At 41.3% G+C, this 14,050-nt stretch overlaps 1 protein-coding gene across 1 annotated transcript in view; it reads left to right on the forward strand.

The window, feature by feature from the left end:
* Window positions 1-4,496: 4,496 nt before the first annotated feature.
* The window catches only part of MTPN (myotrophin), a 47,032-nt gene continuing 37,478 nt past the window's right edge, over window positions 4,497-14,050 (forward strand). The window contains exon 1 of the mRNA XM_081148104.1: window positions 4,497-4,834. Within this exon, the coding sequence (XP_081004230.1) occupies window positions 4,763-4,834 (72 nt within the window). The 5' untranslated portion in view covers window positions 4,497-4,762. The remainder of the gene's footprint in view (window positions 4,835-14,050) is intronic.

The following is a 14,050-nucleotide window of genomic DNA, read 5'->3' on the forward strand; positions in this document are numbered from 1 at the left end:
CGTGAAAGTGAACTCCCTTAGAAGGTGGAAGGTGGAGCGAAGGACCACAGAATACAATGCAGTGAGGTGGGGGGAGCGGGTCTACTGCGGATCAGAATTAGGGCCTAATGGAGGAATCCCCCCACCCTGCCCTAGAGATCTTGCAGGGCCTGCCTGGTAGGATTCCGGAATTGCCACAGGCTGAACCCCACTCTCCATGCTGAACGAGCGTGTGTATGCTGGCTGTCCTACCTGTTCTACCGTTTTACCTTAGATATGGAAGGGGTGGGGAGCGCAGGCATTTGTTTATTTAGCTCATATGCCTCTGTGTTAAGAGAAGATACATCGAGGCCCGGCTACTGTGAGATCATGAACCTTGAACTTGACATTGTGTATGCATATATTTTGCATGTGGGAAGAAAGGTGAACCTAAAATCTAACGAGATCGGGGGGCTGACACTGGTAGTCACTAGTCTTGCCTGCGCATGCCTCCTTTGGGGCACTTTCTAGGCTCCTGGTGAGTGACAGGGTGGGGCCATGTGACGAGTTTCAGCAAATGAGTTGTGAAAATGAGAGAACATTTGAACATGGAATTGCCATAGTAAGTTCCTCCAATGCACTTTTTTTTTTTTCCCTAATAAATAGGGTGGCAACCCTCAGCTTGGGTTCCTAAGCAATGATGAAAGCAAATTCCCCTACAACCCATAATAGTTAACATCAATAAGAAATAAACCTTTTTGTTTTAAGCCACTATGATTTGGGGGTAGAGGGGAGGTGTATGTTATTGCAAAATATATTTTGTTCAGAGTAGCCTATCCTGAACAAAATACCTATGTAATATCTGCCTCTTGCGTTAGAAAGTAGGCTTAATGAGGACCAGAATCTTACCTAGCTTGCTGTAGGTTATATGCCGGATATTTGTCACTACGCCGGCTCATAGTAGGTGCTCAATAAATATTTCTTGAATTAGTAGAGGGGTGAATTCTCTTAGCATAATTAAGCTTTTTGTTCTAGTAACAAAAACCTTCTGACAAAAATTTCTGTATCGGTGAAGATTGGCTGAGGGTTCCTGCAGTAATAAACACCAAAATCTCAGTGGCTTGAAACAACAAAAGCTTAATTATTATTTTACTAAACATCCATTATGGAATGGCAGAGGAACTCTGCTCCTTCCAGTCCCTCAGGAACCCAGACTGACTGTAACCACTGTCTTGAAAGTAGCTGGTTGCCATAGCAGAGGGATTAAAGAGCTCTGAAGGGTCTTGCATTAACTCATATTACTTCTGCTCATAACTAATATGACTCATATTACTTCTGCTCATAACTAATAAGCCAAAATTAGTTACATGACATTACTCAACCACAAGGAAGCCAGGAAGAGCAATTCCCTCTTGTGCCCAGGATGGCAGACGAAAGGAAACATTTCTGGAATACCATGAATACCTAACAAAATAGGTAAAGAAGAAACTAATGAAAATCTTTGTGATAAGTGAGGTGAAGGGGGAAATAAAACTGGGCTATATGGAAGATGTAATTGAGGGACCTACTTAAAGTGGGTGGCTTGGGAGGTGTCTCTGAAGTAGCATTTGCATTGAAACCTCAAAGGTCACGAGTGAGCAAGAATTAAAAGAACATTCTAGACAGGAAACAACAACCCTAATGGCCCTAGGATAGAATGAGCTTGGTTTTTACTGAAACTGGCAGAAGATTAGATCTATGGGAACCTAAGAAGCCACGTCCAGGGGCATGTCATGTGATAAGAGAGACTATCAGGGTCAGATCACAGAGGGCCTGGAGAACCATAACAGATAATCAGGATTTCACCCTAAAGGCAATAGGAAGCCACTGAAAGGTTTTAGGACAAGAATTACGATTGATTTATGTTTTAAGAAAAATAACTCTGGCTGTATGCGGAATTATTTAGAAAAGGGTAAAAGTGAAAATGAGAAGACCGGCTAGGAGGCTATTATAACAGTGCAGACAGATGATAGGACCGGAAAGGGCTGGGGTTGGGGGGGGGGGGGGATTCCATGGTGAGGATGGCAAGAAGTGAGCACTATAAGATATATTTTGAAGGACTTACTGGTGGATTGAATAAGAGGGAATGGTCGGTGGTGTTTATGACTCCCGTTGTCAAAGATAAAGCCGGACACTAGTTTTTAATCAGTAATAACTACTACAGGAGGAAAAGCGTCCACTGTGAACTGAACTCAGCTTTGATTTGTATAGAGGTGATTGGATGTTTTAAAGGAAAAATGAGGGGATAGGATAAGTGGGGTCTCAGTAGAGTCAGGGAAGTGAAAAATTTTAAATGATTAGTGTAAATGCTACTAAGCTGGCTGTATGTGCTAGCTGTCAATAATCAAAGTTAGGATTCTATGGCCCTGGCCGGGTAGCTCAGTTGGTTAGAGTGTCATCCTGATATGCCAAGGTTGAGGGTTCAGTCCCCGGTCAGGGGACATACAGGAATCAACCAATGAATGCAAAAATGAGTGGAACATCAAATTGATGTCTCTCTTTCTCTCCCTTCCTCTCTCTCTAAAAAAATCACATAAAAAAATAGTCAAGCTAAGACCTTTTAAGACATTTAAAACAAAACACAACAAGTTAGGATTCTACCCTCCTACAGAGATGGAAACAGAAGTACTATCCTCAAGTGTTGCCTGGAACAAATGGTAAAAATAAATAAAAGTGGCAGCTTTGAGTTTTCTCAAACAGGAACTTTAGTGGGGGGACAAGCGCCATTTTAGTGATGTGGTCTTAAGCTCTTAGGAACTATGTTAGTGTTTGTTCAAGTCTTTATACACCAAGGCTGAGGCCTAGTTGAGAAGAGGGCTCAGGGGAGCCTGGCTAGAGTTTGGTCAAGGACAATCTTTGTCACCATGTTTCTGGGATGACTAGTGGTGTCATTCATAGAGACAGGGAAGTCTATGGGACAACTAGGCTTAGAATCTAGAGGAGACAATCCTATTTTGGATATGTTAAGTTTGAGACATTCAAATGGATTAGAAATTAAATATAAGCATAGGAGAAATCAGGGCTGGAGCTGTTAAATGTTTGGAGATTTTTCTTTTGATTTCAAACCTATTTCTATGTGCTATTTCTAAATGATAGCCAAAAAATTACATTTATTGAACACTATTGTTATCCCCATTGTATATGGAAAACTGAACATCCTTATGAGTATTGTGAAGTCAGTCAGTTTGCCAAAGGTGACCCAAAATCAATAAGGGTTGGGTCCTCTATTCAAAACTAAGCAATCTGGTTCCAGAGTCTGTGTTCTACTTATACTACATGGCAATAGGCATAGTAAAGTAGCTTGGTTTAATTGTTTAATAAATAATAGACTTTATATGTATGCAATAGTTTCAATAAGAGTTTTTATTGGATCTATGCGCACGTGTGCGTGTCTGGATCATTAGGGTTGAGGCACAATTCCCCTGGTGTCTGTGCCTCAAGGTATTAGAGACAAATTCTAGGCAAAGTAGACTGGCTTCACTAGACCGGTCCTGAAGCTTCAAACCCTTAAAAACAAACACAAAATATTAAAAATACAGTTGTACAGAACAGTTAGGCTTGCTGTGCCCTGTGGTGTCAAACCAAAGGCCTAGCCCTGGACAGATCTGCTGTCAGGGAGATGAGCAAAATTTTTCTCCAACACAGAAAGTTTTACCCTCCACAAACACTGTGCCATGCATTGACATGCCAAACCCCCATGGTTGTATTAAAGAGTTCCTTGAGCGCAGGAATTAATTTCTTTCTTTCTTTCTTTCTTTTAACAATATCCCAGCAGTCTTAGAAGCCAGAGAGAGATGCTTGACAGCCCAGAAAAGAGAGGGAGAGAAAGAAAAGACAGTGGAGAAGGAATTCAAATTAAACAGTCCTCCTGGAGACTTTTAGGTGAGCAAGAGGCCCTGCAATGGCATCTTGAGGTTTTTCAGTTGTTGTTTTTATAAGTTTTCCCCATTTATGGTGTGCAGAAATGTCCCATCCCATCTGAGGCTGTCCTAACTCTCCTCTCTCTGCCATTCCAGTCCTCTGACCTCCTGGCCCTCCCCTCCCCCCATCCTCCCTGCTCCCTCCTCCTCCCCCCATCCTCCCCGCTCCCCCCTCCTCCCCCCTCCTTCCCCTCCCTCCCCCTGCCTCTCTCCCCTACCCCTCCCCCCTCCCTGCTTCCCCCTTCTTCCCCTCCTTCTCCCTCCCCCCTGCTCCCCCTCCCTCTCCTCCCCCTTCCCTTCCTCCCCCATTCCCCTCCCTGCTTCCCCCTCCTCCCCCTCCCTCCCCCCCGCTCCCCCTCCTTCTCCCTCCCCCCTCCTCTCCTCCCCGCTCCCTCCTCCCCCCTCCTCCCCCCTCCCCCCTCCTCCCCCCTCCTCCCCCCTCCTCCCCCCTCCCCCTTTCCAGCCAGGCCGGCCTAGCCTCTGCGCCTGCGCACACAGGTGTCTCCGCCGGGCCCTCCGGGCGGGGTCCGAGCGCCGGGGGAGGAAGAGGAAGAGGAAGTTCGGGGAGGGTCCTAGCTGGGAGTGAACCGGAAGTGCAAGCGCTCCTGCTGCTTCTCCGCCAGGCGGAACCTGCTCAGCTGGGCCCGGTGGCTGCAAAGGAACTTTCTCCCGCCCCAACGGTCTCCGCGGCCAACTGCCTCGCCCGCCTGGCAGCCTCGGGCGCCGCCTCCTCCCGCTCCGCGCTCGGCGGCCCCGGCTCCCGCTCCCGGCTCCCGGCAGAGTCCGCTCGCTCCGGCCACGACCTCCTCGTCTCGTGCCCGGCCGGCCGCGCGCCCGCAGCAGCGATGTGCGACAAGGAGTTCATGTGGGCCCTGAAGAACGGAGACCTGGACGAGGTGAAGGACTACGTGGCCAAGGTGAGCGGCCGCGGGATGGAGAGGGGGCTGGGGACGCTGCCGGAGCCCGGCGGCGGGGTGGGGGCGGGGTGGGCGCGGCCGGGCGGCCGGGGGAGGCCGCGCGGGGCAGGGGGAGGCCGGGGCGGCCGCGCCGGGAGGGGTCCGGAGCCCGGGGCCGCGGTCCGTCGGGCCCTGCCGTGTGGCCGCAGCCGGCGCTGGCGCTTTCCCGACCCCTGGGGGGGAGGGCCGGGGAGGGGGGAGTGGTAACCGGCTCTCGCAGCCTCCCTTTAGGGCGCCCATCGTTTGAGGTTGGCTCCCGTCTAAGCCAGAGTTCCTTCAGTCTTTTCTTTGAATGAAATAATTCTCCATCTTGAGCCTGCCCGTTACTGAATGCGGCGACACGAATCGGAGGAACTTTTTGGGTGGTGGTTTGAACTGTGGGCGCGTTCGTGAATCCACCGCGTTCAGTGACCGTGCAAAAGAGCACCCGAAATAACCACGGCGAGATTTCGGAAACTTGGGGCCGCCGCTTCGCCGCCGCGCCTGAACTTCGGGCGTGGCCTCTCCCTCGCCTCCTCCACGCCGCAGACTTGCTTGCTTCCAGCCGGGGGGTTATCGGCCCGCATCTGGGAGTGTTTAAGGCGTCTGAGTGGTGGTCAGACGGGCGCGTTTACCGTGGTCGCTCCCTATCTCCCCTTGACTCCATCTGAAGTGCTCACACGTGTACCGAATAGGCGTGCCGTTTAGTCGCAGGTGTGTTTGAGGGTAAACTTGTGGTGAAGACAGCTCATCTCAAAACTAAACTCGGGACATAAAACTGAATCCGCACGGCGGTAGATTGGTTCAATTCCAAGCCGGCCAGCCTTTGGGCCCTGAAAGTGGGCCTTTTGTAATTATGGGAGAGCTTACAAGTGGTTCTGATAGGATGGTAACCTAGGAAGAAACCTTCTGAAACAAAAGTATCGTTTTATGACATAACCGTGGAGGGCATCGTGCGCACCTACGAGTGTGAGAACCCAGCCCTAGATTTTAGCTCTTCGGAGGGTGTGACCACGAATGTGGGGCCGTGTTTTTGCGTCAGAGATCTGTGTTAGGAAGCAAGCAAACAGAAGCAAGAGTTTCTTAAAACTTGTAGGATTGTGCAATGCCTTGAGTTTTTACCCTCTCTGATACCACTGCAACTTAGCCTTTTGGCATGCACCCTACCTGCGGAGTTGTTGTTTGCTGTGGATTTTTAGGACGCTATTTACTGCCTTCTCAGCTGGTGGCAGTCTGAAACCCGACTTATTGGATGTTTCAGTGTAAGATGAAAGGGGAGAAACTGCTTGGAACACTTCAGTCCATGGTGCACTTTCCGGTGGTGGGACACTCCGGGAGTGAGTGCGCTTGTTTTTCTGTTACTGTGGAACCTTGAAACACGAAAAGTTGATAAGTACTGAGCTTACAGTTACAAAAAGCACACAATTTATGTAGTGTCTTCCCGACACATTGTTTTATGTCTTCCTTCTGAGCCATGTGAAGCGAGTCCTTGTATTAGTCCCATTTTACAGATAAGATTACTGAGATGCAGGGTACTTAAGGAAAAAAATCCAAAGTTACAGAGATAAAAAAACGATAAAGCCAGAACTAAACTGCTGACTCCAAAACTTAGGTTCTAACTGCTCTATTCATTCTCTCTCAGTCTAAAATGTAGTTGCGAAGCATCTGATACCAAGATTTTAGTAGGACATTCTCAAGGTCCACATCCAGGCAGATAAATTGTACGTAAAGAGTTGTAAGTCACACAGGCACATTTATGAAAAAAATATGCCAATAATGAGGGGTTAATTTGCTTTCAGTTAGTTTTTTAAATTAGGTCATTATGTTCAGTTTGGTTTTGGCTTTTTCCTATTGTTACCATCCCGCCTACTCTCATTAACAAAAACGATGCGCAGGAAAGTGAGGATAGACATTCAAAGAAAAGTAAAAGGAAGTATTAAGAACTTTTTATCCCAAAAGGCTGGACTGTAATGTAATCCTGTGAACAGATCATTGAGTTTTTTTCCTTTCTTAGTTTTTATTGAGTAACTTGAGTCTCTTAAAATATTTTTTGCTTTGTTAATGAAAAAAACAAAACTAAACAGCCAAAAACTAGCACTTGAGTTTTTACTGACTGAGCTCCCTTATTGGGCCTGTTCACTCTCAAGTCTTTAGAACATAGTTTCTTCTGCTCAACAGCCATCTTCACCTTTTTCATCCACCAGTTAATGAACACTCATTACCATTTTCTGAGTTTATGTAGTGTGCATTTATCTGAGTTGTGTGTAAAGAAAGTATATGTTGTAAAAATGGACTTGTCTAGTTTTCCTCCTAAGGGGTTAGAGTCTTTAAAATACTTTCTTCTGTTCCTCTGTGAAGATCTCTCATTGTTAATGTAAGTGAAGCATAGTAGTCTCTCTTTTTTAAATTAAAATTTTTTAAAATCAGTAATTGGACTTTTCTACCTGCCTCTGACTTGTATACAGAAATCTTAAGTATGGGTAGGCATAAGTTGTTGGTTTGGGGTGAGTTCCTGAACTCTGAAAAATCAGTTCAGAATTCCCAAACCATTGAAAATTGTATGGTTCTAAGTGGGGGGAAAAAACAGCATATAAAGAAAAATTTAGATTACTCCTTATTAAATGTTAATCTGTAACATTAAAACAACACCTGAAACGTCTTGGCTTCTTGACTGACCCATAGACCATATTTAGTTAATTTATTGGGCACCTTTCAGGTCCCAGGCACTTTGCTAGGCTTGGCGTGATGGTCAAGAAGTTGGACACAGTGCCCGGGAAACTTAAGCATCTGTATTCAGCAGATCTGTGTGGAGAAGCTATCATACTTTTAAAGCAGTATGCAAGTTACAAGTAACATCTCACACAAAATTTAGTTTGTCCAATTGGAAAAGAAGTTGGAAAGCCAGAAAGTAAGATGTTCATGAGCAGCGATAGATGTTCATAGCCCTATTTTCAATCGATATGCTTCCTCTGGGTGACATTATTTTTGCCTTTGCCCTCTGTTTCTGCCCTTACCTTGATTTCTCCCATAGGAATTAATTCAGCCCTCACCTGGGCTCCAGAATGGATAGCTCTGTTCAGATAAATTCCACATTGAGCGCCCATTTTCTTTTCAAAAATTATTTCTGTTTGACTAATGACATCATTACCCAGCCATTTGCCAAACCAGAAATGAGAAATTTTCCCAGATTTCTTGAGTGTTATCAAGACCAGCTTCTTAGCGACTCTCATTCACTCCTCACTCCCCATTCTTACTGCTATTTTACATTAGTTGTTGCCTCTTTCCTGCCTAACTATATTTTCCTGGACTAGTTTTTCCCTCCTTCCTGGTCAGCTTGCACATTTTAGCTGGAAGCATCTCTCTGTAATGTGAATCTGAGCATGTTATCCTTTCCAGCCAACCTCCTTCACTCTCTTAAAACTTTTGTGATTGCCCTTTTTTTTTCCCATGGCCACCTCCTTGGTTTGGCATACTTGGCTGTTCTGATCTGGCCTGTTCCTGCCTTTCAAAACTCGCCTCCTTACAAGAAGGGCTTTGCTCCAGACCCTGCCATGCTGTTTCTTACTTGTATGTCTTTAAATGTGCTGTCATCTCCATGACCAAATCTGCTTACCTCAACCCCTAGCCTCCAACCTGGTGAGCTCCTGTTGATCCTCTTAGCTTAAATATCACCTCTTCCAGGAAACATTTTGACTTCTAATGGTGTGCTGCTGCTTTTAGTGTTTCACTTATCAAATTGCTGCCATTTTGTTTACATGTCTGTTTTTAATTAGGCTCTGAGTCTCTGGAGGGTAGATGCTATACTCTTTTTCATCTTTGTATCTCCAGTATAGTGCCAAGGAATTTCACACATGAAAAGCATATGTTCCAAGTAAGAAATTCTTTTTATTCGTAACTTAGCTATAGTTACAGCGTACTTCATGAGTTATATAATGATAATTACCATTGACAGGAGTGCTTATATTGCCAGGTACTATAAAGCGATCTGCAAGATTTTTACCTAAGTTTTCATTTGCTTTTTACCACAGCATTTCAGCATAGGTAATAGTATTCCCATTTTAAGGATGAGATTGAATTTAGAAAAGTTAAGTAACTTAACAAGGTCACTAAGTAAGTAGCACAACTGGATTTAAACCCAGAGCCATCTGAATTTACGGCCCATATATTTTTCACCATATCAGTCTGCCTTGAAATGGTTATCTGGTTTCTTAGCTCACAGTAGGTTAGAATCAATACATTTAAAAAAATGAGAAGGGCTTACAAGAGGCAGACACAGGTTATCTCTGACTGTGAATGAAGAATAGAAAGATGGCTCCTATTAAACACTTAATAATTTGAAAAAATAATTAGCATGGAGACAACAGCTCTGTAAACTTTAAATCTCATCAGAGGCTATCTTTGCTCAAAGTGTGTCTGTATAGAGACTATTTGATAGCTTGTGGAAACTTCTGTATTTATAGTCACGCATAATTTTGTGTTATAATTTGTTTGTAATTGTGATTCTGTACAGTACAGAAAACATTAAATTGTGTCTGTTTGCCTTAGGAAGAAACAAAAGTATTGCAATTCCTATTCAGGGTGGTTTAAATTAAATAAATAGCACTTTTTTCAAAAAGTATGTTCTTAAAATTTTATATATTTGAGCATATAAAAAATATTTATATATTTTATATATGTGATGCTATGTACAGGTATAATATCATTTACTTATCACATCAGCCCATAAAGCATAACCCCATTTGGGAGATTTTAGAGATGGAGACTGAGGCAAAGATTAAATAACTTGCCTGGGGTCATAAAGCTCTTGAGTAGTGAAGCAGAGATTTTAATTTAGTCTGACTTCAAAGCTCCTTCAAACTGCTGACCTTCATTTCTCAATAGTGGTAGGTAACTCAGGGATTACTGTATAATTGAGTATATATAAGTGTTAAAAATAATCACAGCAGGAAGGTAATTATCCATTGAGACTACTTAGAGGTGATCTTTGTGGTAGATTTTGAGGATCCAGCTCTCTTAGAGGTGAATGCTTATGAGTTATATTCATAAGTAGTCCCATATAATCTCCAGGAGGTCTGATATATGTACTCTTGTTTACAATGTGCTTCTATTTCACTTGCTGTGAAATACTATACATCAGGTCTCTAACTTCCCTTTCTCTGTGGTTTCCTTTCCCACTCCAGCCCCCGTTCTCATTACATCTGCCTTTGACACTCTGATAGGTTTGAAAATCAGCAGTTGTGTACCTGGTGAGAGGATAGGATCTCTTGAACCCTGGAAAAGTATCAGTTCTAATCTTCAGAAATTGCAAGACTTACTGAGATCACTTTTCACTTCCTAATAAAATAGGCAATTTAAAAAGGGTCCTGATTCAATCTATCTTGTAATTATTAGTTTTTGCAGTTTTCTTTTTTTTCTTTTTGAAATAATAAGTTTCTATATTATAAAAATTGTCACTTTCTACAGTAGGGCTGATGACCCAGTCAGAAAGTGAATATATCAGCTTGTATAAGATACAGGTGCCCTCCATAGATATAGAAAGGTTAATATACTTTTCTTTCTGTTAATCTTTTACTCTTTTTTTCTTTGAATATAAAATATGGAATATTTTTTTAATATTGGAAGGCAAATGTTCACTCAGATGTCTGTAGGCTGTATATAGTGTTTTCCTTTGAGATTTTAAACATTATTCTTACACTGGTATAGACAGTGAAAGGTGTAATAAAGCTAATTTAAATTACAAATATAATATATACTTATTATTTAAAAGATACAACTGAATTGAATAAAGTGAAACTAGTGTCCAATTGCCCATACCTAGGTGGTATCTTTCTTTAAAATGTAAAACTTACAGGTATTTTTAATACAAAAAGTATAAAAAAATGTAAAAATTGACCCATGATTCTACTATCTAGATAATTCCTAATAACTATAAAAGATGAAATTAAATTAATTCAGATACAGATTAGAAAATGCAACAGCTATGACTCCATTCCCCAGTTCCTGTGAACAAAGAGAGCCATTCTTCACAGGTTCACATAATTAATTTCAGGGAAAGACTGGAAATTCACTTACTCATCCATTTCCTCACTTTAAAAAATTCTGTACACACTTCTGCACTTTGCTTTTTTAAATTCCTTAACAATTCATCGTAGGTTGCACATTGAAATTTATCTATCTACCCTCCTCCTTTTTAATGGGGCGTCGTATTCCGTTTTCTGTATTAGTATTCAAATTTACTTAACTAGCGCTCTATGGTAAACATTTTGTTTTCAGCTCATTTTTGTGTAGTTATTACCTTTTTATATGTTCCTTGACAACTTTGAGACTGTATCTGTGTTACCCTCCTGATGAGTTTTATCAACTTAGGCACATAGCAGCAGTGCCTGAGACCAAGCACTCCCTCAAACATCGACAGCACTGGGTCTCATTGCACTCTTTAGTTTTTGCCATTTTAATAGGTGGGAAATGGTATGTTGCTTCAATTTGCATTTCTTTAATAAGGAAGTTGATACCTTACTAAAACTTTATGAGTATTTGTAGTCTTTCCCTCAATTTCTTGTTCATATATTTTGCTCATTTTTCTATTAGGTAGTTGGTTGCTGTTTTTTTTATTGATTTGTATAGATCCTTTACAAATTAAGGGAATTCGGTTTTTTAATATATATTATGCAAATGTTTTTCCCAGTGTGTGTCTTGACTTCATCTATTTTATCATAGTTTTTGTTCTACAACAGACTTTACCTTTACTGTGGTTAAATATATCACGTTTTCCCTCCCCCTTTTGTGACCTGGATTTTTGTGTCCTGTTTACAGAGACCTATTTCTTCTCTATAAGATCACAAATAAATTTGGTCTTGTAGAACTTCTGATATTTGTTTGGTTTTTTTTTTTTTCAGTTTTTGCATTTTATGCATTTAATACTTCTGTTATTTATTTTGAAGTAAGGCATGAAATAGGAATATAATTTATTTGTGTATTTTTTAACAGTTCTCACACCATTTATTGTACAATTCCTTGTTTACCTGCTAATCTGAACTGTTATCTTTATCATGAACAGAATTCTAATGTGTGTTTGGATTTCTTATTTGTTTTATATTCATACTAAACTGTTTTAATGATCATAGCTTCATATGTATTAGTATGGCAAAGAGCCACTATTCCTTTTATATTCTCTCTAGAATTTTTGTAGGTGGTTCCTCTAAATTTTTTCCCTTTTTTCTCTTGTCTCAGGAAAAGTATGAGGATCGTTTGGAACTACCTCACATTTAATCCATACATTTTCATAAGCATTAAACATTTTATTTTCTGGAATGCTGGCATCATGTGATCTGAAGAACATAATGTGTTAGCTTTTAATTCTTCATGAAGTATCTTAGGATAGGAAGATGTGGTGCAGTATGGGAATATTTTATTTAAAAGTCTTTGAAACAGTGAAATGTTCAGATATTCAAAATGTTTAGATAGTTAAGTTATTTTATGGTATTACATCGAAGGCTACCTAGTAATGAGAAATATTGCCAAAAGTAAATTTTTTGCAATTGTATATTTACTGCAGCTAACCCCTGAACAATGTAGGTTTAAGGGCGCCAACCCCCACACAGTCTAAAATTCATCTATAATTTTTTATTCCCCCCAAACTTAACTACACTTGTCTCTCCGTGTCCTTGGGGGTTGATTCCACAAATTCCAGAATCTGCAGATGTTCAAATCTGTTATATAAAATCGTGGAAAATAGTGCATATAGTTGGCCCTCCGCATCAGTGGATTCCTAACCTCAGATCTAAAATAATGTTTTCAATCCACAGTTGATTGAATCTGCAGATGCAGAATCCAAGGAGATGGAGGGCTGACTGTATATTTATTTTAAAAACTCACATAAGAGTGAACCTGCTCAATTAAACCTGTGTTGTTCAAGGGTCAACTGTATATAATAGTTCTGATATGCTTAGAACCTTGATTTTTATTGTTTAAGTCCACAAAACATTACAAGGGTGGAGAGGAACTGTGATTCCTGAAATCATGAGAGAAGAAACCAAAACATAAGAAAATGAAGGGAGCCCAGCCGGGCATAGCTCAGCAGTTGAGTGTCGACCTAGGATCCAGGCGATTGGGGTTCGATTCCTGGTCAGGGCACATGCCCGGGGTGTGGGCTCCATGCCCGGGGTGTGGGCTCCATCCCCGGTCGGGGGGCGTGCAGGAGGCAGCCGATCAATGACTCTCTCATCATTGATGTTTCTCTCTCTCTCTCTCCCTCTCCTTTCTCTGAAATCAATAAAGATATTTTTTTTAAAAAAAATGAAGGGACAAAAGGTCATGTTACCTTGAAGTTCCAGAGGCCCATGCAATAATCAGTATGTATAAATGCAACCTCAGTCTTCAAGAAAAGTTTATATTTGCTCTACTTTTCTCTCATTTAAAAAGAGACGTGTGATATATTTTGGAAAGATTTCTATTTGACTATATAAAGTAATGAACATTTTAATACTTAGGTCAAAACTCTTGGCTGTCTGAAAAATTAGATATCTAAAAGATGGGTTGTAGATAATAAACTTTACCCACAGTATAACTGAAGCTACAACACTGTCCTTTAAGAATTTGAAAGTGCATTATTGGTGAAACCATAATGTGGAGCTTAAACATATTGGCTTTGGAATGAAACCCTCCAGTTCTGGCTCTCTTACTAACTGTATCACTTTGGGTGAATTAGTTAACTGCTCAGAACTTCAGTTTCCTTAGTTGGTAATAATAAACTGTGTATCATTTTCCCTGACATGGTGAATGCTAGTAAGTGTTAGCCAGTTACTGATAAACAGTAACCATAAATTTGTATAGAAGCAGAACTTAGATCATCTAATTCAACTGCCTTATATTGTAAATAAAGAAAAATCAGATGTTAAAGGCTTAACAAGGATCATACTGCTAATTAGGATTTGAACTTTAATTCAGTTTTCATGAACCTGAACAGGTGCTTTTTACATCACACTGTGCTGTTTTCTAATGAAATACTTTACTAGCTAATACCTCTATTGGAATATTCTTTTTTGCCCCCACTCCGATCTGCTTGGTAAAATTCAGCTTATTTTTAAAGTTTTTCTTCTGCATAGCATTCCCTGCCTGTGCAGTTTAATCCCTCATTTATGCCAACGTGTTCTCTAATGTAGATCTTTCCTATTGTTTTTATGCTCTAGTGTAGAGTTT

This window comes from Miniopterus schreibersii (genome assembly GCF_964146895.1).
Source record: "Miniopterus schreibersii genome assembly, chromosome: 9".
NCBI lineage: Eukaryota > Metazoa > Chordata > Mammalia > Chiroptera > Miniopteridae > Miniopterus > Miniopterus schreibersii.